We start from the raw sequence: 21,259 nt of genomic DNA on the forward strand, positions 1-21,259 counted from the left end.
GATAGATAGATAGGCCAGTTTCCACAAAATGGAGTGATCAAAGGCATAAACTTCAGATTGAGGCTCACCTATCTTTCAGTCAGGACTCCTCCACTTGCTGGAATGTGACCCTAAATAAGTCATCTAGCATCCCTGAGTCTTGGTTGCCTGTAAGTCTGAAATAAGACCCTTCCTGGAGCAGAGGATTGATGTGTCATGAGGTTCCATCTTGTGAGCTGCCTCTACTGTCAGCAGCGATAGCTCTTGTCATTAAGTTATATATTCAACTGTGTCATAATCCTTCTTCTTCTCTATAGCCCTTTCGCTTCTGCAGCACCTTTACTTCTGTAGCTCATCTCCCAGAGCTATGACAGGCATCCTATGGACACTCACGTCCTCTACACCCTGCCTTATCAGGCTCACAGGTTGAAAGGAAAAGAGAGAGACAGTTCCATTCCATTCACAGTGCTGCTTGAGTTCCTGAAAACTCCAGCCTGACTTCTCAGACGTGGCCATGCAGACCCTTGTTCATAGCCTGCTGCTGACCTCAACCCCCTCCCTAGTCACACTGCAGGTGAGACAGAGCTCAGCTGCTCCATGAGGACACCATGTCTCAGGCCCATTCAAGCATGGCATTCAAAGCCAGCTGAAGGTACTCAGTTCAGACACTAGGTTGGCCCAGTCTCTTCTGTCACTCTTCTCCCAGATGCTCCACACATAAAGCTTAGCTTTTAGAATATGAACCCCAAGCAAGAAAATGTTCAGAACCTAGAAAGACATTCCGAAGCCCAGCCCATTCCTAAGCCTTCCGTGAACTGTTGAAAGGGGCAGGCTAGACCTTTTCTGAAACAGGACCAAGAGCAATAGTTCAGTCTTTCTGTAACTTTCACATGTCCTCCAACCTCCTTTTTCCACAGTAATTTTCTCCTGTGCTGGCTCTCTCCCACAGAGTGTACACAGGCCATGAATGAGGAAAGAGCCAGCCCTTGATCAGAAGAAATGGAAAGGCTCATCTGCTTCCCAGTCCCCACATTCACTGTGCTCCAGAATTAGCTGACTCTTCAGAGTTCTTTCAGGGGTCCAAGGGTGACTGTAGAAAGTCAGGGACCCAAAACAAAAGCAAAGTCCAGCACCAAAAAACAGTGTTTGAGTTGTTACTCCAAGCAATTAGCAGCATGAAAATTAACAAACACAGCACCTTAGATTAAGCTTCTCAGATACTTCCTAATGAGCTTTAGAGGACAACATGCTAAACACTAATTGATTGTTACTGTCATGCTTATGTGTGTTCATAATGAATTTACTTATTCATAGATAAAGTAAAGGGAGAACATTCTTCCATGAAGTGCTTTCTTGTTACATCTTATGTGCTAAATGTAGTAAGGTGGTTATTGTATGCTAAGTAAATATTTACCAGGAGTCAAAGTACTTATTGAGGATTGACTGTTATGGAGGAGATGGAGATCAGTGGCATGGTGTGTGTGTGTGTGTGTGTGTGTGTGTGTGTGTGTGTGTGTGTGTGTGCGCGCACGCGCGCGCAAGCGTGCGATATCCATTTCATGCAAGTTTTATTACATTGAAATGAAGTCAATGTTTAGTTACCTTCTTTCCTAGAGAAACTATTTAGATAAACATTGCTCTGTTAAACACAGGTAGGTCTTCCCACTGTGCCAGGATAATACAGGAGATTAATGAGGAGGGAATTTGCTTTCCTGACTCCCCACTCAGCAAGCTTAGCACAGACACTGCTCTTCGGATCTGAAATGGAGTCAGGAGGCAAGAAGGGGATTTCTTTCCTCCTTTCCTGGCCTCCTATTTGCTGAGACTAGTAGGACCCTCTCCTGCCTACCCCAGACCCAGTATTCCAGGCAAGGGCTCCTTCCCCAAAGTCTAATTTCCTCAATCCTACCCATCCCCTGCAACCCACCCTTTGTGTAAGGCATTGTGACTCAAGGGGCCAGTGTTTAAATGTTCTGTAACTTATCTCAGGAGCCAGGGAAATCACCAGGGGGTATTGATCTGACCTGCAGTGAAAGCACAGAACATCTTCCTCCAGCCCACCTGCCAGTGTGAGATGTGACTTCTAACCAAGGCCATGTCACCCACTAAGTATGTTCAGCTTTGATTAAGTGTTCCTTGGCACCTAATGGACTCAGCCACCACCACCTTTTTACCCATTTCCAGGAGTCTGCACTTCTGCCATTGTGCTGGGAGATGCTGTCTGGCTGCTCACATTATCTCACCAGATTATCTAGCCCCACTGAAAACTCACTGCAGGAAAGAGACTACAGCCGAATCAGCCAGTGTGACAAATAATCACTCACTTGTGCTCTTAGGGAGAGCTGCTATGTTGTTGGCTTGCTGCATAGCAAAAAACACCAACTAAGTACTGCCCCTCCATCATTTATTCCACCAATCCTAGAAATGATCCATGGTGAGACCCCGCACTAGATGCTCATGGGAATGGTAGTTGAATTAAGCTACGTGGTATATCAGAAGTACCCACAGCTTTTTATATATAATCACATCTAACCTCTCACTGTGCAGATGAGATGAAGCCCAGGCAGCCAGAGCTATACCAATGGTCACATGGGTACTAAACTGAACCATGGTCTAGCCCTAAAACAAGACAATGATCACTGCTTTGACAAGGGTCACTCGCTGCTGAGCAAATGAGTAGCGATTGTGGCCTTGTCAAGCCTCTCACTGGAAGGTGTGCTGTCTTCTCAGGATCGTCTGTGAGATGGGCCATGCCCCTCTGGGCGCTACATCTGGGCCTGTACGCCTGTGCATTGGGGAATGCAACGAAGAGTTCATGACAAATTCCCACCAGCAATACACTTTCGTGGTAAGTACTGGGACCAAGGCTGACCACAGCCAGCAAGGATACACATTTATTTGCTCCAGACTTCTAGAAAAATCTCATTTGCCCCTCCCAGCCAGGCAAACCTTGGCAACCAATAAAAGGAAATTTTTTGCCTCCCTGCTTAGAAGCCTGATTTCTGGGGTTAAATAGTCACATGTGACTTTAAGCAAACCAAAGAAAAACCAGAGACTTTGGAGTCCCAGAGTCCCAGAGAACCATAGTTCAGAGCTCTAAATGGGGCTTTCTTAGAAAAAGGATTCTAGATGGAAGACTGGGTTCCCTTTTGTTCCTCCAGTGTGACATTGTTGTCTAATTTCAGCCTAATGAGGATAGACTAATTAACTAATTTATATTTATTCATATGCTTTGGTTTTTGATGAGATATTTTAAGGGAAGAGTTAGAAGAGTCACTGTGATCTGGCAGAGACATACCTCTGTGTTCACGACCAGGAGAGGGAAAATAAAAGCTGACAGTTCTATGTGTCAGTATGGTTACACATACATATGCACCTCGACCAAAGACATTTCATTGTGTTCAAACAACAGGCAGTTTTTGTGCCAAGGCTTCCTGTGAGGCTGGCACTAAACTCATGCCAAATCAATAAATTGTTTCTGAGGCCCTGGAGTCTGCCTAGGTTCAATTCATCCTGAATCAATACATTGTGTTGGGACCCTTAAGTTCCTTTTCTAAATCTTACCAACCTTTCCACATTGAGTACTTCATTAAAAAGTGTTAAGGAGGCGAATTGGGTCAAATCAGCCTTGCTAAGAGTGTTGAAAAATCATTAAACCACAAAATTCTTTTCCCCTAAAAGTGTTTTACTACCTTGTCTAGAGCTTCTAGGCCCATGTTCTCATTTTGGCATCACTACCTTTTCCCTTGTACTTTTCTCTCTCAGATTGGCCTGTCTGCAGCCACTGTGCTTCATTTCCTTCCCTGGGGGGGGGGGGGCTTGAGGAGGCGGGGAGCAAAGAGAAAAGGGAGGGAGTTGTAAATATCACAACTGGGAAGGGCCCATCTTACCTTCCTCAATGGACAAGGGAGCAAACTGAAATTCAAAATAATCCCATGACCCACTTCAGGGCCATGGATAGTGAAGAGTTGGTACAGATTAGAATCCACTCACTAAGTTAAATTCACTTCCCAAGCTACGTGTGGTGCCCCGTGTCTTTGATCCCAGGCCTCAGGAGGCGAAGATAGGGGGGTCTCACTCAAAGTCAAGGCCAGCCTGAGCTATCTAACTAGCTATCTGGGGAGACTATCTAACAAGATAACAAAAACATAAACAAACAAACAGAAAACATTTTCCACACCACTGCCCACTAGGCAGAAGCAATTCTTTCTGGTTTAGGTCAACTCCTTGGTGTGTAATAAGCTAGAAAAAATTTTTAAGCTGTAGCTTAATGTACAACTTAGTGAGCATGCCAGCAAGTGATAGTCTCATCCACCAGTAAGGGTCAGAATGGCCATGTTTAACATTTACTGATGGTACCAGAAGTCCTCAGTGCTTAGGGCAGGACAAGAGGACATATATATGGACCATTTATAGAGGCTACAGTCTATCAGCTGCCAAACTTAAGCAAGAACATTTTACTCGGTCATATTGATTTTGTGCCAAAGAAATCAGGATAGGCTCTATATTAAGCAGCATTTTCAAATTGTTTTCAATTTTCAAACTAATTGATAAATTAGTCAGTGTCATGTCAGCTTCCCTTCAGTGTTGTGAGTATAAGACTCCCCAGGGAGTTAATTAATCCCAGTGTATGGCAGCCCTTCACCTTCCCTGAACAGACCTCCAGACAAAGCAGTGATGTTTGAAACTACAAAGAGCAGGAAAAGTACCTTAGCTTCCAGCATGATGATGATCCCTCTTACTGTTAGGTCTAGCCTTGGACCTAAGCTGTGGATGTTTCTCTTCTTTTCAAAGAACCCTTCTGTGCTGTCACTCAGCCCCATTCGGGGACCAGAGTCAGGAGGTACCAAGGTGACCATCACAGGCCATTACCTTGGTGCTGGGAGCAGTGTGGCAGTGTACCTGGGCAATCAGACCTGCAAATTCGATGGGTAAGTTAACCTTGAGAGATGATGTATTCTTGTTGGCTTGGCATGCCTTTTGCCTCCTTGTCATTGGTCCTTTCCTTGGCCCAAACAATGGCCCATACCAGCCATTGTTAGAAATGTATGCCACTTATCAGTTTATGTCCTATAGATCAGAGGCGTTGGTAACATCTATAGGGAACTGGAAGGAAGGGCTATCAGAAGAAATGAGGAAAGAGCCCAGTAGCTTCCCAGGCTGAGTTTCACTGTAGGGACTTGGGACTTATGGAGGTCACATGGTCTCAGCAAGTTAAAGACAAATTTGTCCTCAGGATGATCTCCTGAGCATTAACACAAACAAATGAAAAAAAAATCTAATATTGTCAGCCCATGAACCCATGAACCCATGAACCCATGAACCCATGAACCATAAAGATGTAGACTCCAGGAGGATTCTAAAGGAATCTATGGGTGAGGCCCCAGTTTGCCCAATGTTGACCACCTGAGAGTTTTTCACTATTAGCTCTGCAAGAGAAGGCCCCATGTGTTTATCATAATAGGGGGCTGGTATTACGTGACTATGTATTGACAACCTGACTAGAGTCTAGATTCTAGAAAAATCCAGAAAGAGTTCTCCAAAATCCAGCAGAGCCTTGTTTTGGCCCATGTTCTCTAAGTATTCCTTCTACTGTGCTCTCTTCTTAATCCAGCTAAGGTAAAAGGAAAGTACTGACGGACACCAGTGAAGGGTATTTCTGTATCACAGAAAATAAGAAAACAGCATAATGAGTCATGGGCCACACATGGGATAAGGAACATGCCTTTCAAGATAGCTCATGCCCATCTTTTTTTTTTCTTAACCCTTCTCTGTTTTCCCATCAGGAGGTCCATGAATGAGATTTTCTGTGTTTCACCCCCATCCTCCAATGGACTGGGACCGGTCCCTGTCTCCGTGAGTGTTGACAGAGCCCGGATAGATAGCAGTCTGCAGTTTGAATACATAGATGACCCTCGGGTCCAACGCATTGAGCCAGAGTGGAGCATCACTAGGTGCGTGAGATTGGAGAGGTACATCTGGAGGGATATGAGGTTGGCGGGACACATCCTCTGAAGGACAGTGAGGTTGGTGGAGTGTATCTGGAGGGAGGTGAGGTTAACAGGACTCACCCAGAGGGAGAAGAGGTTGCAAAGGCCTTACAGCCCAAGTATGGCTCATATCAGGTATTCCAATGGTTGAAGTTCACTGTACTAAACTTAAGGGGGTTTTACTTAACCTAGTTTCTGCTTGTTCCCAGTGGCCACACACCCCTAACTGTCACAGGCTTTAACTTGGATGTCATTCAGGAGCCAAAGATCCGAGTCAAGTTTAATGGCAAAGAATCTGTCAATGTGAGTAACCTTTGGTTTTCCATTCCCTGGCCTCAGGAACCATGCCTCTTTGCCCATGTCGTACAAGGCCAGGAGCTAGGAAAAAGGCATATGGATATACCTGATCGCTAGACAGGGAACTTGACTGAAGACCTGACTCTGTAGTTACAGTTCCAAACAACTGAGCCTCCAAGAAACTAATGGGATAGCAGTATAATTTCAGAAGATGGTATAGCAGGGGTCTAAAAGGGTTGGCTGCTGAGTTTGACAGAGCACAAAAGGGTAATGCTCACTTCAGTGAAAATGTTCACTTAAAGGCTAAATGAGAAACAGTATAGGAGATGGAAAGAAGTTCTTCATCCACATCTAGGAATTTCTGTATTGGAAGCAAGACTCTGCCATTTAAGAGCTATGTGGCTCTGATCAAGTCTTTAACTTCTGGGATCCTGTGCTCCTCACAGGTAAATGGCTGAAAGGCTTGCTTTCCAGTTTCAGAACAGGCCAGCCATAGAGTTAATGTTTTTACTTAATGTCAGCTACTGCAGACAGAGAATTCTGACCTGCTGGCAAGATGATCACAGCTTCTGCACTCCTCTGCATAGCTGCATAATACATTCATTTCAGCTATGGATTTCTGTGATTTTCCAAAAAGTTCTATTCTGATAAGAACAGAATGTCAGATAAGTTATTGAAAAGTTTCCAGTTTGTTCCTGCAGCACAGTCTTGCTCTTTTCAGCCATCATTTTGTAAACATTATTGTATTCATAATTATAGTACAGAACATGCTGTGATGACCATTATTATTACTATGAATTACTGCCATTACTCTGTGACCTTTGAGATACTGGTGAAGCCAAGATGGACATGCAAAATGTAAAATGATGTCTCTCCTCTTATCCCTAACACATGCCCAGCCTGCTGAATCTTCCTTGGAAAACAGAGGTGCACAAAATAACAGAATGCTAGGCTGGACCAAGAAATGTCTTGAGGATCATCAGGTTCCCACACCTTCCTTGCATAGCAGAGAGACTTAGGCCAGATGGGTAGATGACTTGCCTCCAGTCACAAGTGATTTGAGGAAAGTTCATGCTAGATTCCAGACTCTTCATAACTTGACCATGTGAGATGTTCATGGGACTGACTTCCCATCATGGTACAGATGCTCAGCAATTTTGGCTAGGTAAACACATGTTCCCTACATCCAAGTACAGAATCTTCATGGAAAGAGCCTGGACCCTGTCTATCTACTGATGGCTAAGTCTTCTCTGGGCTCCCAATCACTGCTGTTCTGTCAAGTTTCTGGAGCCCAGGGTGTTAGGAGTAAGAGCCTTGAACTCATACCTAAGGTACATAAACCCTCTGCTCTCAAAAAGTTAAATATGGTTCTTAAAATACAGATTTTGTTATCATTCCAACGTGACCAAACAGAATGCAACTCACAGATCAATTCTTAAGAGAAGGGAGCCCATGCCAAGGCAGAACACTGGTTCCTTCATGCAGAGACAGAAGAAAAAGCAAGCTCTAGCTCAGGCGCCCCAGGGCCAGAGGATTGATTGGTGTATCTCTGTTGCCTCTGAGACATGAGAGGCTGTTTCTGGCTGCTTGGTACAACCAGGACCAGCCATTTGGGATGTTTAGGGCATAAGGTTGTATGACATGAGGTGGTTTGGGTGAGGTCTGTCTCTGTTGTTTGTTTCTGCATACAAGGAATGCTGGCTGGTAGCAAGATTTTTGCTGTCTCAAGGAATTGGACAAGCTAGGGAAGAGTCCCTCTCCAGTTAGCAGAATCAATATAATAAGACACAAATATACACAAAATGAAATGTAAATATAGTATAGAGAGAATGCTATGATGTTGGCATGAGGCAGACAAGGGACTCCCAAAAGCTACAGCTCTCGTCCTCAAGGAGAAAATGAGCAAGAGCTTCCTTCTTACCTAACATCCTGCAAAAGTCACAGGCCCAGGTGTGGTCTCTCTCCCCTCCCTTTGGATTCATCTACATCTTAAGGACTATCTCCTCACTGCCACCATAGCTACACACAGTAGCTATGGAAATATGGAAATAGTGCAGTATTTCCAGGAACTAAAATATAGTTCCACCATCTGGAAAGCTGTAAGGCCCGAGGCCTACATAGTGACCTGCCTGGAAGTAATCAGGCTGTCAGGCCTGGATGGAAGGCAGTGTCCCTAGAATACAACCCCACAGCACTATGCCTCTGTTTACAAGATGAGGAAAGGAAATGCTTTGCCCTTCTGGTCCATTTGGGCCCCAGCCTAGCCTTACCCTACCTAGGGTTATCCTTTTCCTTGCGTTCCAATCTCCCAGTAGCAGTGAAAAAGGCTGGCACAAAGTCTCAAAATGCATAGGGATGTTGACAAGCAAAGTGTGATGAAGAAGGGCAGGCAACACACAGGGCTCTCTTGTTTAGAACTGATTTTCTAATTCACACGGGAGCCTCATTTGTGTCTATGGAAACCGAGCCGGTAAGGAGGAAGATGCCACAGCAATGGAGAATCACGCTGAGCCTGGAGTCTTCCTTGTAGAACTAGGAATTTGATTCTAACTCAACTGTACTTAATTAACAGCACCTGTCGCTTTTCCTGTGCCTCAGTGTCTCCAGCTACACCATGACATGGACATTAAGTTGGAAAGGGGCTGCTGAATTGTACAGTGAAAAGGACAGGAATGGAAACTGATCCCTAGCACAGCAGAGGAGTCACCGGGAAGCTGCTTTGTGAGGGAGAGCTAAGGTTTAGGTTTGAGGTTCTGACGTCACTTCTGCATATCAACTGATGTGGGATTCCCAGGAAAGGAAACCACTTACATTCAGCTCTTTACTGTGTTACTGTCAGCTGTTTCACACAGGGACCTGTTTCTCGTCCACATACACACACACACACACACACACACACACACACACACACACACACACACACACACACTGCTAAGCAGGATGTACTAGAGTTCTTATTAAAGGTGTCCTAAGCTGTTTCTATGACAGCCCAGCTCCCACAGTGAAACTGAGCTAACTGTGGTACATACAGAGTAAAAGTTGGAGGGCAAGCTGGGGCCTGCTTTCTTCCCTAAGCCTCTTTCGTGAGTCTATTCGTAGTTTCTTTGGTTGGCTGCTGTCTGAACCTCTGAACCAACCGCTGCTGGAGAGAATAACCCACTGCTAAGCAGGGCCAGCCCAGTAGAATTTGATAGCAGACCAGAGGTCTATCAAGAGACAAGGGATCACATGAGCTCAGTGTCCCTTCTAAGGTTCTACCCCAGTGCAGATGGATGAGAACATGGCTAGAGAAAAGACAGAAAGACCCTAAGATCTTAAGTGGTAGGCAGTCTCCTGTTTTCTTATCACTTTGTCCTGAAACATTATCAGAACACCACGCAAGGTACAACCTGCTCATCTCACCACTTCCTGCCCCACACCACACCACACCCCACACACCCATACGCACATCACACAGACATACACCACACCACACACCGACACACACCACACCACACACACCAACACACACCACACCATACACCGACACACACCACACACACCACACCACACCACACACCACATACCGACACACACCCTACCTCACACACCACACCACACACCGACACACCCCACACCCCACACAGCGCACCACACACTGACACACACCCCACACCACATACCAACACAAACCCCACGCCACACACCGACACACACCCCACACGTACCCCCTCACTGCAGCTGTCCTTTCCTTCAAACAGTTTCACATCCTCAACCCCAGACCTTTCCATTGCTGTGCTCTTCACCTGAAGCTTGTCCCCCCCGCACTGTCCCTCTCTGGCCAAGGGAAGCCTCCCATTCTTCAGATGAGGGAAATCTTTCATGAATGCTGCTTCAGGCCATGCGGACACACAGACTTCCCAGAGCATCTGGTTCTCCCCACCAGAGTGTTCCTCACGCATTCATGAATTTCACAGTATCTTGCCCTGTGCTGCCGCAGGCTCTCTGTGGACCAGCTTACAATGCTTGTTTAATTAATCTAGAGCTGTCCCTCGAGACTACTTCATCCTGTGCACCAGACTCTCAGCCCAGTGTCTGCCAGAAAACAGGTGCTCAAAACAGCGTCAGTGAATAAATGAGCAGAGTTAAAGGCATCCTCACCTCAGAGGGTAAGAGGAGATGATAGACCCACCTTCACCCACCAGGTGCTCAGAATGTGTCTTCCTGCCTCCTAGGTGTGTACAGTGGTAAACACAACCACGCTGACCTGTCTGGCACCTTCTCTGACCAGTGACTACCGTCCAGGCCTGGACACTGTGGAACGGCCAGATGAGTTTGGCTTTGTCTTTAACAATGTCCAGTCCTTACTCATCTATAATGACACCAAGTTCATCTATTATCCCAACCCAACTTTTGAACTGCTCAGCCCCACTGGAATCTTGGATCAGAAACCAGGCTCGCCCATCATCCTGAAGGTAGGAAACACTGAATGGAGGGGAGAAGCCTGGGTAGTGGTGGGAGAGAGAGCTGCAGGCCCTTCCCTCTTAAGGAGGCCAACTCTCCAGGTGGTAGCATCCAGGAATTTTGTTGTGCCCCACCTGCCCGTTAAGTCCCATGTGTCCTCCCCTCCATCTTTATTCATCCAGCGTTTTGTCCTCTTCCCTTCCTCTTCCCCAAACATCCCCCTCTGCCATTTTTTTTATCTCCATGGCTGGTTGAAGTCTCCCTTCAAAACCTAACATGCAAAGAGAGGGAGGAGAGATTATATGAGCAAAGGGGTCAAGATTATGATGGGGAAACCCACAGAGAAAGCTGACCTGAGCTAGTGGGAGCTCATTGACTCCAGACTCACAGCTGCAGAACCTGCATAGGACCTAACTAGACCCTCTAAATGTGGGTGACAGTTCTGTGGTTGATCTATGGGGCCACACTGGTAGTGGGGCCAGGATTTATCACTAGAGCCCATTTCCTATGGAGGGATACCTTGCCCAGTTGTGATACAGTGAGGAGGGGCTTTGTCCTGCCTCAGCTTGATATGACAGACTTGTATGGCTCTCCATGGAAGACCTTCTCCTTTCTGAGGAGTCTTTTATGGCTCTCCATGGAAGACCTTCCCCTTTCTGAGGAGTCTTTTATGGCTCCCCAGGGAAGACCTTCCCCTTTCTGAGGAGTCTTTTATGGCAGGGTGCAGATGGAGGAGGAACTCTGGTTGGTATGTTTAAAAAAAAAAAAAACCTTTTAAATAAAAAATTAAAAAGAAAACCTGACATGACGGCATTTATTGATTTTTACATTGCTGCCCCACTCTGGCTCCTTTATCTCTTTTTAAGTAGGCAATTAATTTCTGCTTGCATATGCCAATTCTCCTCACTAAGACACCTGTTTTTTTACAGGGCAAAAATCTCTGCCCTCCTGCCTCTGGAGGGGCCAAACTCAACTACACAGTGATGATTGGAGAGACGCCTTGTGCAGTCACTGTGTCTGAGACGCAGCTGCTCTGTGAACCTCCCAACCTTACTGGGCAGCACAAGGTTATGGTGAGTGAACCCTCTTCTGTCTCTTTCCTCTGCCCAGCCTTACCGTGCATGCACGAAGAAAGATTCCGTTTCTTCTCATCGCCTGACTCATGCCTTCCCACGTTTCCTCCTCTGCACACCCTACACTAAAATGGATAGCAGTTGGGAACATAAATAGAAAGACAGATCCCAGGGAATTGCTCAGTATCTAAATATGAACTGTGCTGTTGTAGTCTGTCCTGTCGTTCCTCACACCGTAATACTGTAGGCTATGATGGCATGCCAGGGCTCTACACCTGTGTGCATTATGTGTATCTGTGTGTACAATGCACAGGTTCACGTGGGTGGGATGGTGTTCTCACCTGGCTCGGTGAGTGTCATCTCCGACAGCTTGCTGACCCTGCCAGCCATCATCAGCATCGCGGCTGGCGGAAGCCTCCTCCTTATCATCGTCATCATTGTCCTCATCGCTTACAAGCGCAAGTCTAGGGAAAATGACCTCACGCTCAAACGCCTACAAATGCAGATGGACAACCTGGAGTCTAGGGTGGCCCTGGAGTGCAAGGAAGGTGAGTGCAAGTATATCCTCACTTCCTGGAGCCTTTCTTCTTCATTAATCTCATTACCCTTCTTACATATAAGACCCTGACTTTATTCCTATCCTTCTCCCATAAGCCTTATATTTCACTTTTTTCTAGGAGCTTCCCCTGTCCCTGGGGTTAGAGAAGACCTAGGGGGAGACTCATGAGTGAGGAAACAGGTCTATTGGCATTGCTCATTCTCCCTGCTTTACTCCAATCCAACCCACAATTTGGCCAGCTGGCTCCCCCTCAGGACTTGTATGCCATCACAGTGAGATTTTATCAGGCCTTACCATCTCTGACCAGATTCTTCAATTGCCAGTGTCTATCCCTTTACTAATATTCACAGAGGTACCTTTGCACTATATGGAAACCACAGCAAGGAAAGTAGGAGAACCCTACCTCAGTCCTGGCCCACCATCTCCTAGGATTTGTTTTCTATCACTGTTATAGACTAAATGCTCCAAAGGCCATGCTTGTTGGCAGCCTTGGGTGTGAATGTGTGTAGGAGTGGAGATTGTGTTTCCTCTCCTCTCCCACGCAGACACATCCACAGGGTGACATGTATACCTGGCATTCTCTCGGGTTGAGGACCTGGCAGGCTGACTGGGTAAACATCTCAGTTAGGAATCAAAACATTTTCCCTTTTGCTGCAAGTGGCTTTTCACAAGCAAGCAACTGTTGGACAATGGGGGAAAAATTGTGCTGGAAGAGATGGATCAGAACCCTCCCACCTTCCTCAAACCACAGCACAAAGCCTGAAGAATTACCTCTGACCTGGGAAGCCAGGGAGACACTTGGGAGCCCTTCATTGCCTGGAGTCACCTGTAGATTGAGCATTTGATAGCCAAGGCCTTCCAGGATTGCCATATCTCGGCTCATCTTCCTAGGACAGAGATCAATTTGCTATTCTGACCTTTGCCAAACTCCTGCTGCTCGCTCTCCCCTTGCTTCTGACACCTCCAAAGGACTGAAGTCATGATACTCTCTTCTCTACATTTTAACCACCTCTGCAAATACAGAAGTAAAAAACTACAAATAAGCATAGAAGACATAAAAATTGCCCCATCTCCTCATCACAGTATGTTACCCAGATTCCATTTACTATAATAAATCCTGGAGGTAATCACCTAGTAAGCAGAAAAGAGGAGGTCCAGGAGGTAGCACAGGCACATGCGTGAGGACCTGAAACTGATGCCTGTAACTCACATAAAAATATGCCAGGCATGTGGCATGTGTTTATAATTCCAGCACAGGGAAAGCAGAGACAGGAGGATCCATAGGACTCACTGGCCAGCCAGTTTAGCCTAAGTTGTGAACTCCACACTAATGAGAACATGTCTCAAAGGTGGTAGATTGTGTTTCTGAAGATGTCACATATCTATTCACCTGCATACATACACATATTTTTTAAAGTTATTTTGGCTCAGTTTGGAATTTTTCTATGTATTATTCAGTCCTGTTGTTACTAGGCCTGTGGTAAGGCTGCATACAGTAGATAAAGTGTGCAGCCAAGAGGGATATCCAGAGTCTCACAAATCCCCTTCCCTAACATCTCCCTCAGGTTCCACCTCTTTCAATTCCTACCACCTCTAGTGGCTCCAAGTTGGGGACCATGCCTTTGGGAGGTCCTTAAAATCCTGTAGTAAACAACTCACGGCAACAGTCCAGGACTCCTTTCTTATCACACCCCCTCTATCCTGCTGCCTTTGTACCCCAGTTTCCTTCCTCCTGCAGACAGGCTTTTCTCTCTGTCCTCTCCCCTGACTTGAGCATCTTCTGAGCTTCCCTGTCTTCACCCATTCTCACAGCTTTTGCGGAGCTTCAGACAGACATTAATGAGCTAACCAGCGACCTGGACCGGTCAGGAATCCCTTACCTGGACTACCGCACCTATGCCATGAGAGTTCTATTCCCAGGCATTGAGGACCACCCTGTTCTGCGGGAGCTGGAGGTACTGACACAGGCTAGGGGTTCCCAGCAAATCCAGGGGGCAGGAGTCGGATGATGAGGGGAAAGGACCAGGAGTTTTAACAGCATCACATCACAGCAGTAGGACCATCAGAGAGGGTCTCATGGTTCGTCATTTTCTGATTAAATGCCGAGTTAATTAAAAATTTACCAAATCAGCATGGATTTAAGAAGGCTTAAAAAATGACCTTGAACTTATTCATACATTTGTTTGTTTACTCAAGAGAATGAGTCAAGGCAGAGAAAATTGAGGGGAAATAAATAAGCAGGGGGAGTCTAAGTTGGGGGACGAAATGACTGCAGCCCTCGTGCAGAGGGTCTTACAGCAGGCATCATCACCATCAGGTCTTAGGGCCTGGGTAGACATCAGAGTCTGCCCCCTGAAGGTCCTCCTGCATACCCCAGGTACAGGGAAACGGACAGCAGCACGTGGAGAAAGCCCTGAAGCTCTTCGCCCAGCTCATCAACAACAAGGTTTTCCTGTTGACCTTCATTCGCACACTGGAGCTTCAGCGCAGCTTCTCCATGCGTGACCGCGGCAATGTGGCTTCTCTCATCATGACAGGCCTTCAGGGCCGCCTGGAATATGCCACAGACGTCCTCAAGCAGCTACTGTCTGACCTCATCGACAAGAACCTGGAGAACAAGAACCACCCCAAGCTGCTTCTCCGCAGGTCTGACCCGCAGCAGGGGAATGGCAGTTATAGACAGGACACCTTGTCAGATAGACCCTGGATGTCCTCACCCCCCCAGAAATAGCTTCTGTGCAGGGCTGCATGTGTCCTCCTTTCAACCCAGTATGGAAGGTGATCTTCTGCTGGTCCTGGGAAACCGGGCGGCTTCTAACCCAAGTGCATAGCCCTGTCTTGGGACTCAACAGGAATGCTTTTCCTATTTCTTGTCTCTATGACCTCACACCAGGGAAGCTGCCTTTTAAAAGTGGTTTGGTGCCGCGCACCGCGCCCCCCCCCGTGTCTGCACTCTGTGTGCTGGCACCCAGTTACCAAGCTTCGGGAAAGGGGCTGGAGGTTGAGTTTACAGACCCAGATGCAGACTGACACACACAGCTCCCAAATGCTGGTTCAGAAAGCCCATCTTTATTAACACCATGTAGACTTAAATACACTGCAGTTAGCGGTCAACAGGTGATCCTCTGATCCTCTAACTAGGCACAGCTTCCAACAACTTATATTAGAAGGCTCTAGGAGGGAAAAGCAACTGAAGGCCAGGACTCATTAATCCCAACAGTTTGGTTTCCTCATAAACAAGATAAGAGTAATACCTGTCTCTTAGTCTATGCCCCTCCCTTTGCTTCTCGAGCTGTGTGCCTCAGCATGGTAGCCACTGTTAACAAAAATGAAATGTACACTTCAATTTCTCCATCTTGCTGGACACATTCCCAGTGTCCAGACACCCTGTGTTTGGTGGCCACCATATTGGACAGCACAGGCAAACCATTTCCCATCATCATACTTAGATCTGATAGACATGCTGGGCTAGAGGTTGAGAGCAAGTTTGGGTCCCGGCTTCCTGGCTTGAAATTGCTAGCATATACCAACTGCTAAGTTGCCACTTTTCTGGCAGGGCACAGATTTTAGAGACCCTCTGTCTCCTGCACTCACCCTCAGTTGAAGTCATGGGGTGCCAGATCTAGGGCTCTGAGCCGCAAGGGTTGAATCTGTCACCTCCACTCACTTTTCCTGTACCTTTGCTCACAGGTCTTGGGTTTTCAGACCCCACATGGGTGGCTTTGTTTTATAAGCATTGAGCCCCCATCCTGCCATTCTGAGCATTGGAAGCTTTCATTAAGGACTGTTGTATTTAAATTAGAGCTAATCTCAAACACAATGCTGGGAGAGGGTGCTGGGAGGGCCCGGAGAGAAAGCTGCAATTTCTCCTGCCATTGTCACTCTCTACCAGCCCTGATTGCTAAGGGGTCCTGGCAAATGCCTGGGGTTTACTTCAGCCAGAGGGTATAATTTGCACCATGTGTGGGGAGTTAAAATACCCCTTGGCATCCCCATCAACAAGGTCTGTCACAGTGCTTTGGCTTTGTTTCTTCCCCAGTTCCCAGACCTGCAGCCTGGGGTGGGGGAGGGGGGGGAGGCAGTGCTTACAGAAACAGATCCCCCTGTTGGCTAAACTCTTAAGCATAGCTCTCTACCTGCAGACCTAGAGGGCACATGAACTACAGTACTAATCATTCTTATTTACCCAGTGTTTTACTGTGGAGCCAGATGTTACCTTTTGCATTTTCAATATGTTAACCCATTCAACTCTAACAATTGGAAGTGTGAATATCATAACTGTGTGCATGTAGTGATGGAGAAAATGAACTCAAAGAAGCCAGATGATTTGCCCAAGGTTATACAGCCAGTAAATAATATAGTCTGGGTTTAAACCGGTGGCAACCTGTGAGTATTTAGAGAGGAAGATACCAGGTGTGCACCATGGAGTATCTGAATATGCAGAAATCACAGTGGAGCAGACAGATTCCATTCATCACCATGAGACCAGAGGGAGCAGGAAACTGGCTGTGGGATAAGCATTTGCAACCCGCATCAGGTGTCACCAACAGTCTGTGGTACCACTGAGCAGCAAGGATGAAATGTCCTGACTTTCTAGAGTCTCAGAAAGTTGAATCCTGGGAAAAGACACCCCCCCCCCAACTTCCCACTAAGTATGGGAAAGAGCGCACTCCTGGCCAGTCCTGGCCAGTCCCATTTCCAGTTATTTCTGGTTTGGTTGGGTTGCCAGGGTCCAGTCTTAGCCCAGTGCTCTCTTACACACACAACAAGCCTAGATCACCACCAGACCCCTGTGTAAAGGCTGGTTCCCTACCCCTCTCCCTTCTCCAGGACTGAGTCTGTGGCTGAGAAGATGCTGACCAACTGGTTTGCTTTCCTTCTACACAAGTTCCTGAAGGTAAGAAGGAGGGAGTGAGCAGGGCCAGAGCCAACCACATACCCTGGCTTTAGAAACATGGGGACCTGCCCCTCAGAAGCAGGGATTCCTTGATGTGGCTGCTGTTAAGCAAAGCAGGCCTGGGGTTCTCTGCCCCGGCTGCAGAGGCAGCCAGGAAGGTTCAGGCAGGGTCTGAACTCTCTACTCCGATGCCTACAGGAATGTGCTGGGGAGCCACTCTTCATGCTGTACTGTGCCATCAAGCAGCAGATGGAGAAAGGCCCCATCGATGCTATCACTGGTGAGGCCCGCTACTCCCTGAGTGAGGACAAACTCATCCGGCAGCAGATCGAGTACAAGACCCTGGTGAGGAAGCCAAAAATGTCAGGTTCCAGCCCCAGTACCACCTGCAACTCTCCCTACTCTCTCTTCTAGCCCATCTAGCAAAAAGAGGCTTGGGGATCAATCTGGGGCAATTCAAAGGGCATATCGAGTATATGAAGGTCAAGGCAGACCTTTCCCTCATCTTAACTAAAAAAAAAAAAAAAGCTGTGTGTGCCTCAGTTTACCCTAGGTGATTTTAAGTGAGAAAGAGTTCACTCACCATTAGGGACTGCATACTTAGCAAGGAACGAAAGCAAGTGTGCTGGTCTCTAGTCTAAATGCTTTGAGGACATGTGAGGCCAGCCCTTGATGCCCATGGATCTATCTTGAACCTTCTCAAGTGCCTCATACCAAGTTGACCTTCCCCCAACCCATCTAGGAAGTAGATTCCCTCTTTCTTGAGAAAGGATTAACATCTTGACTTCAGGTCTCACAGTAGATGGCAGGAAGAAAGGGAAGAAACCAAGTCTCAGGACAGAGATTCCCTATTCTTCTTATAAGGAGAGGAAACCTTAGAAGAAGATTCTGAGGCCACAGCTTCTTCCCACCCTGTTTCCCAAATATGCCCAGCTCACCCTTGATTCTCTACTTACAGATCCTGAACTGCGTCAACCCTGACAATGAGAACAGCCCAGAGATCCCAGTGAAGGTGTTAAACTGTGACACCATTACCCAAGTCAAGGAGAAGATCCTTGATGCCGTATATAAGAACGTCCCCTACTCCCAGCGGCCAAGGGCTGTGGACATGGACCTGGGTAGGAACCCTGGCATTGGCATAGGAGGGCAAGAGCAGAACCTGGCTTCCCAGAGAGCTATCAGGCCATGAGATGGCAAGGGAAATGGGATGTGAAGTTCTGCCTTATACACAGCCCCCACTGAAACATAAGTAGGTCCTGGCCAGGTGACCAGGGAAGTACTTCTCTCCTAGGCTTTGTCCACTCAGATGTGAGTCTCTTACACATCAGCCTTGCCCTGCCCCTCTTGTAGCTCTACCACTGACATCAGCCAATGGAGACAAGGTTACTAGATCTCTAGAGGACAGATGGACAGGGTGTCCCTGACTGCCCTTGCCACTCTCACTGCTACCCATACCATCCTTTCCACCCAGAGTGGCGCCAAGGCCGGATTGCCAGAGTGGTGTTGCAGGATGAAGACATTACCACCAAGATAGAGGGTGACTGGAAGCGGCTTAACACGCTGATGCACTACCAGGTGAGGGCAGACTTCCCTGCGGCCTTCATCCCCAAGAGTATCCCCTTTTCTCTCTGTTAGAAGGCCTCCAAAGCCAACAAGGTACTTTCCTCTCTCCATTTTCTTCTTCTGTGGGTCTGGAACAGTGACGCTCTGCTGTGACTGCCCATTAGATGAGAAAACATGGGCCCCCACAATAAATCTAACTGCCTTGACATTTTTCTCCTGTGTGTTTCTGCAACTGTAGAGGGGACCACATAGTGCAAAGTCCTATACATGGACAGCTACAGAAAGGTGCCTTGTGCTCATTTGTCTGTCTTTTTACTAAAGCCATTGGTTCTCTGGCTTGTAGAATAGGACACAGACTTGTCTTCAGCCCCTAAGATTCACAGTAGCTGGAAACATTACTTACATGTTCTTTCTTTTTACCTGTATGGGGTACCTCAGCAGGTGTGTAGATTAGATTCAGCACAGAAATTGACAAGGCATATGTTTTTAATATTGGCAGACATGGATGAACAATCATAAGAATTCCAGTAGAAGAATATAAGCATCCACTCTACCCTGCTTTAATCCCATGGGAGCCACTCACAGCTTGGGAGTCTCTGTAAGATTAAGCACAGGTAGACAGCCTGGGATCTAGGGAAAGTACTGAGATAGGAGCTAGAAATGAGAGACACTGAGGAAAATTAAGCCAACTAGATGAAGTGCCTCAGGCTATAAGACCCATGGGACTCTTTGATTAATAATATCCTCCTATGTGCCTGGCTTACAAAGAGAGGCCTGTAGAGGGACTGACTGGCTAGGCTGAGCTAGCAATGACTAGCCACTGGGAGGCCCTGAAGCTGGCCAAGTGCCTCAAAGCACAGAAGAATCTGGGGGTGTTGTAGTAGGAGCGGCGGGCTGCGTCCCCGGCACACGGCCGCCCCCACGGCTAGCTTTACCCTGAAATAATTACACGGAAACTGTATTCTTTTAAACACTGCTTGGCCCATTTCTATCTAGCCTCTTCTAGGCTAACTCTCACACCTGGACTAGCCCATTTCTAATAATCTGCTGTAGCCCACCAGCTGGCTTACCAGGAATGATCTTAACCTGCGTCTGCCTGGAGTGGGAGAATCATGGCAACTCCCTGACTCAGCTTCTCTCTCCCAGCATTCTGTTCTGTTTACTCCTCCCACCTATGTTTTAACCTATGAGGGCCAAGCAGTTTCTTTATTGCTTAACCAATGAAATCAACAGATTGATATATGACACTCCCACATCATGGGGGCACTGGGGATACCCCAGAGCACTCCTCCCTGCACATCTTCCATGCTGCACCTGGATCTCAGCCCCAAGTGAGGGAAGTTGTGTAAACAAGAACTGGGGCTTTGAAGGCGTATTCCAGCCCAACACCCACTCTGGTGATGGCTTTCTATAATTTCTCTCATTCATTCTCAGGAGTTAACACCCTAAAGATTATTCCTGGGTTACCCATCCTGTGACTTTCAATAAGAATAGAATATTCCTTTCTTATTGTGCTCTTTTTACAGAACACTTCCAATTCTGTCATGTCATTTGTTGTCCATATATTCATTCATTCCTCAAATATTTACTGAGCTTTACTGAGTGCAAGGCACTTCCCACATTCTAGTTCTGAGTGACAGGGACAGCAGGGAATCTTCCTTCAAGAGATGATAAGGTTGGTGTTATTATTCAAAATGGCAGCATGAATATCAACACACGCTGAGTGATCACTGGGTAACAGGTACTTCACTTAGCCTGTATGTGTCTTAGTGTTTTAAATAATCACCACATCAGTGATTGCCAGATATGATTATTAGCCCAAGAGGCTAATGAGACAACCAAGTCCCAGAGAGGCTAAGGCATTTGACTGCTAAGTGGTAGCAGAGCTGGGGTCAGATCCAGCTAGGTATTCTGAGCTTGGGCTTATACCACCTATTGACTGAAAGAGAGAAACAAAACAAAACAAAATATAGGTGGGTAAGGAGACAGCATTAGAGAGAGTGAGAGACTGGGGGGGTGGACAGAGACAGAGAAAGTGGGAGAAAGACAGAAACACAGAGTGAGACAGAGAGATAAGAGAAAGGTATCATTAGCAACTACTCTTGGAACGGGTCACATTAGCCACCTTGTGACTTTCGCTGTAGACAGCAACAAATCATAAATAATGTCATCTGTCCTTGCTGGGAGTAGAAACTCCCACCTTTGCCAGGCTTTCAGAGGAGCATTTTTGGGTTGCAGGTGGCAAGAATTCTTGAGAGTCAGGGTTAATGCCTCTTACCTCTCCTCAACCATAGATTAGGTGCTGATAGTACAAATAGCTGGAAAATCCAGAACTTCTCCAACCAGGAGGTGAGCACTGGCACCTCCTGGGAATGATGGAGACCCAAGAGGCTTACCCACTCTGCCCTTTTACTACCCTTTCCTGGAGTCAAAGGTCTTTGGAGCCCCTGCAGAAGAA

The 21,259-nt window shown here is 46.9% G+C and overlaps 1 protein-coding gene across 3 annotated transcripts in view; it reads left to right on the plus strand.

Annotated features, from left to right (window-relative positions):
* Plxna2 (plexin A2) overlaps positions 1 to 21,259 on the plus strand; it is a 203,987-nt gene that overhangs the window by 170,155 nt on the left and 12,573 nt on the right. For all 3 annotated transcript variants that reach the window (XR_003377039.1, XR_001228954.2, XM_005348915.2), the window contains exons 14-26: positions 2,710 to 2,827; positions 4,774 to 4,910; positions 5,766 to 5,933; positions 6,179 to 6,272; positions 10,481 to 10,720; positions 11,639 to 11,782; positions 12,096 to 12,330; positions 14,154 to 14,296; positions 14,719 to 14,987; positions 17,172 to 17,238; positions 17,437 to 17,583; positions 18,197 to 18,356; positions 18,710 to 18,813. Coding sequence is in view for 1 of the 3 variants with exons in the window: in XM_005348915.2 (XP_005348972.1) it covers positions 2,710 to 2,827; positions 4,774 to 4,910; positions 5,766 to 5,933; positions 6,179 to 6,272; positions 10,481 to 10,720; positions 11,639 to 11,782; positions 12,096 to 12,330; positions 14,154 to 14,296; positions 14,719 to 14,987; positions 17,172 to 17,238; positions 17,437 to 17,583; positions 18,197 to 18,356; positions 18,710 to 18,813 (2,026 nt within the window). In the remaining 2 variants the exon portion in view is untranslated. The remainder of the gene's footprint in view (positions 1 to 2,709; positions 2,828 to 4,773; positions 4,911 to 5,765; positions 5,934 to 6,178; positions 6,273 to 10,480; positions 10,721 to 11,638; positions 11,783 to 12,095; positions 12,331 to 14,153; positions 14,297 to 14,718; positions 14,988 to 17,171; positions 17,239 to 17,436; positions 17,584 to 18,196; positions 18,357 to 18,709; positions 18,814 to 21,259) is intronic.

The sequence above is a fragment of the Microtus ochrogaster genome, chromosome 6, assembly GCF_000317375.1.
Source record: "Microtus ochrogaster isolate Prairie Vole_2 chromosome 6, MicOch1.0, whole genome shotgun sequence".
Taxonomy (NCBI): Eukaryota; Metazoa; Chordata; class Mammalia; order Rodentia; family Cricetidae; genus Microtus; species Microtus ochrogaster.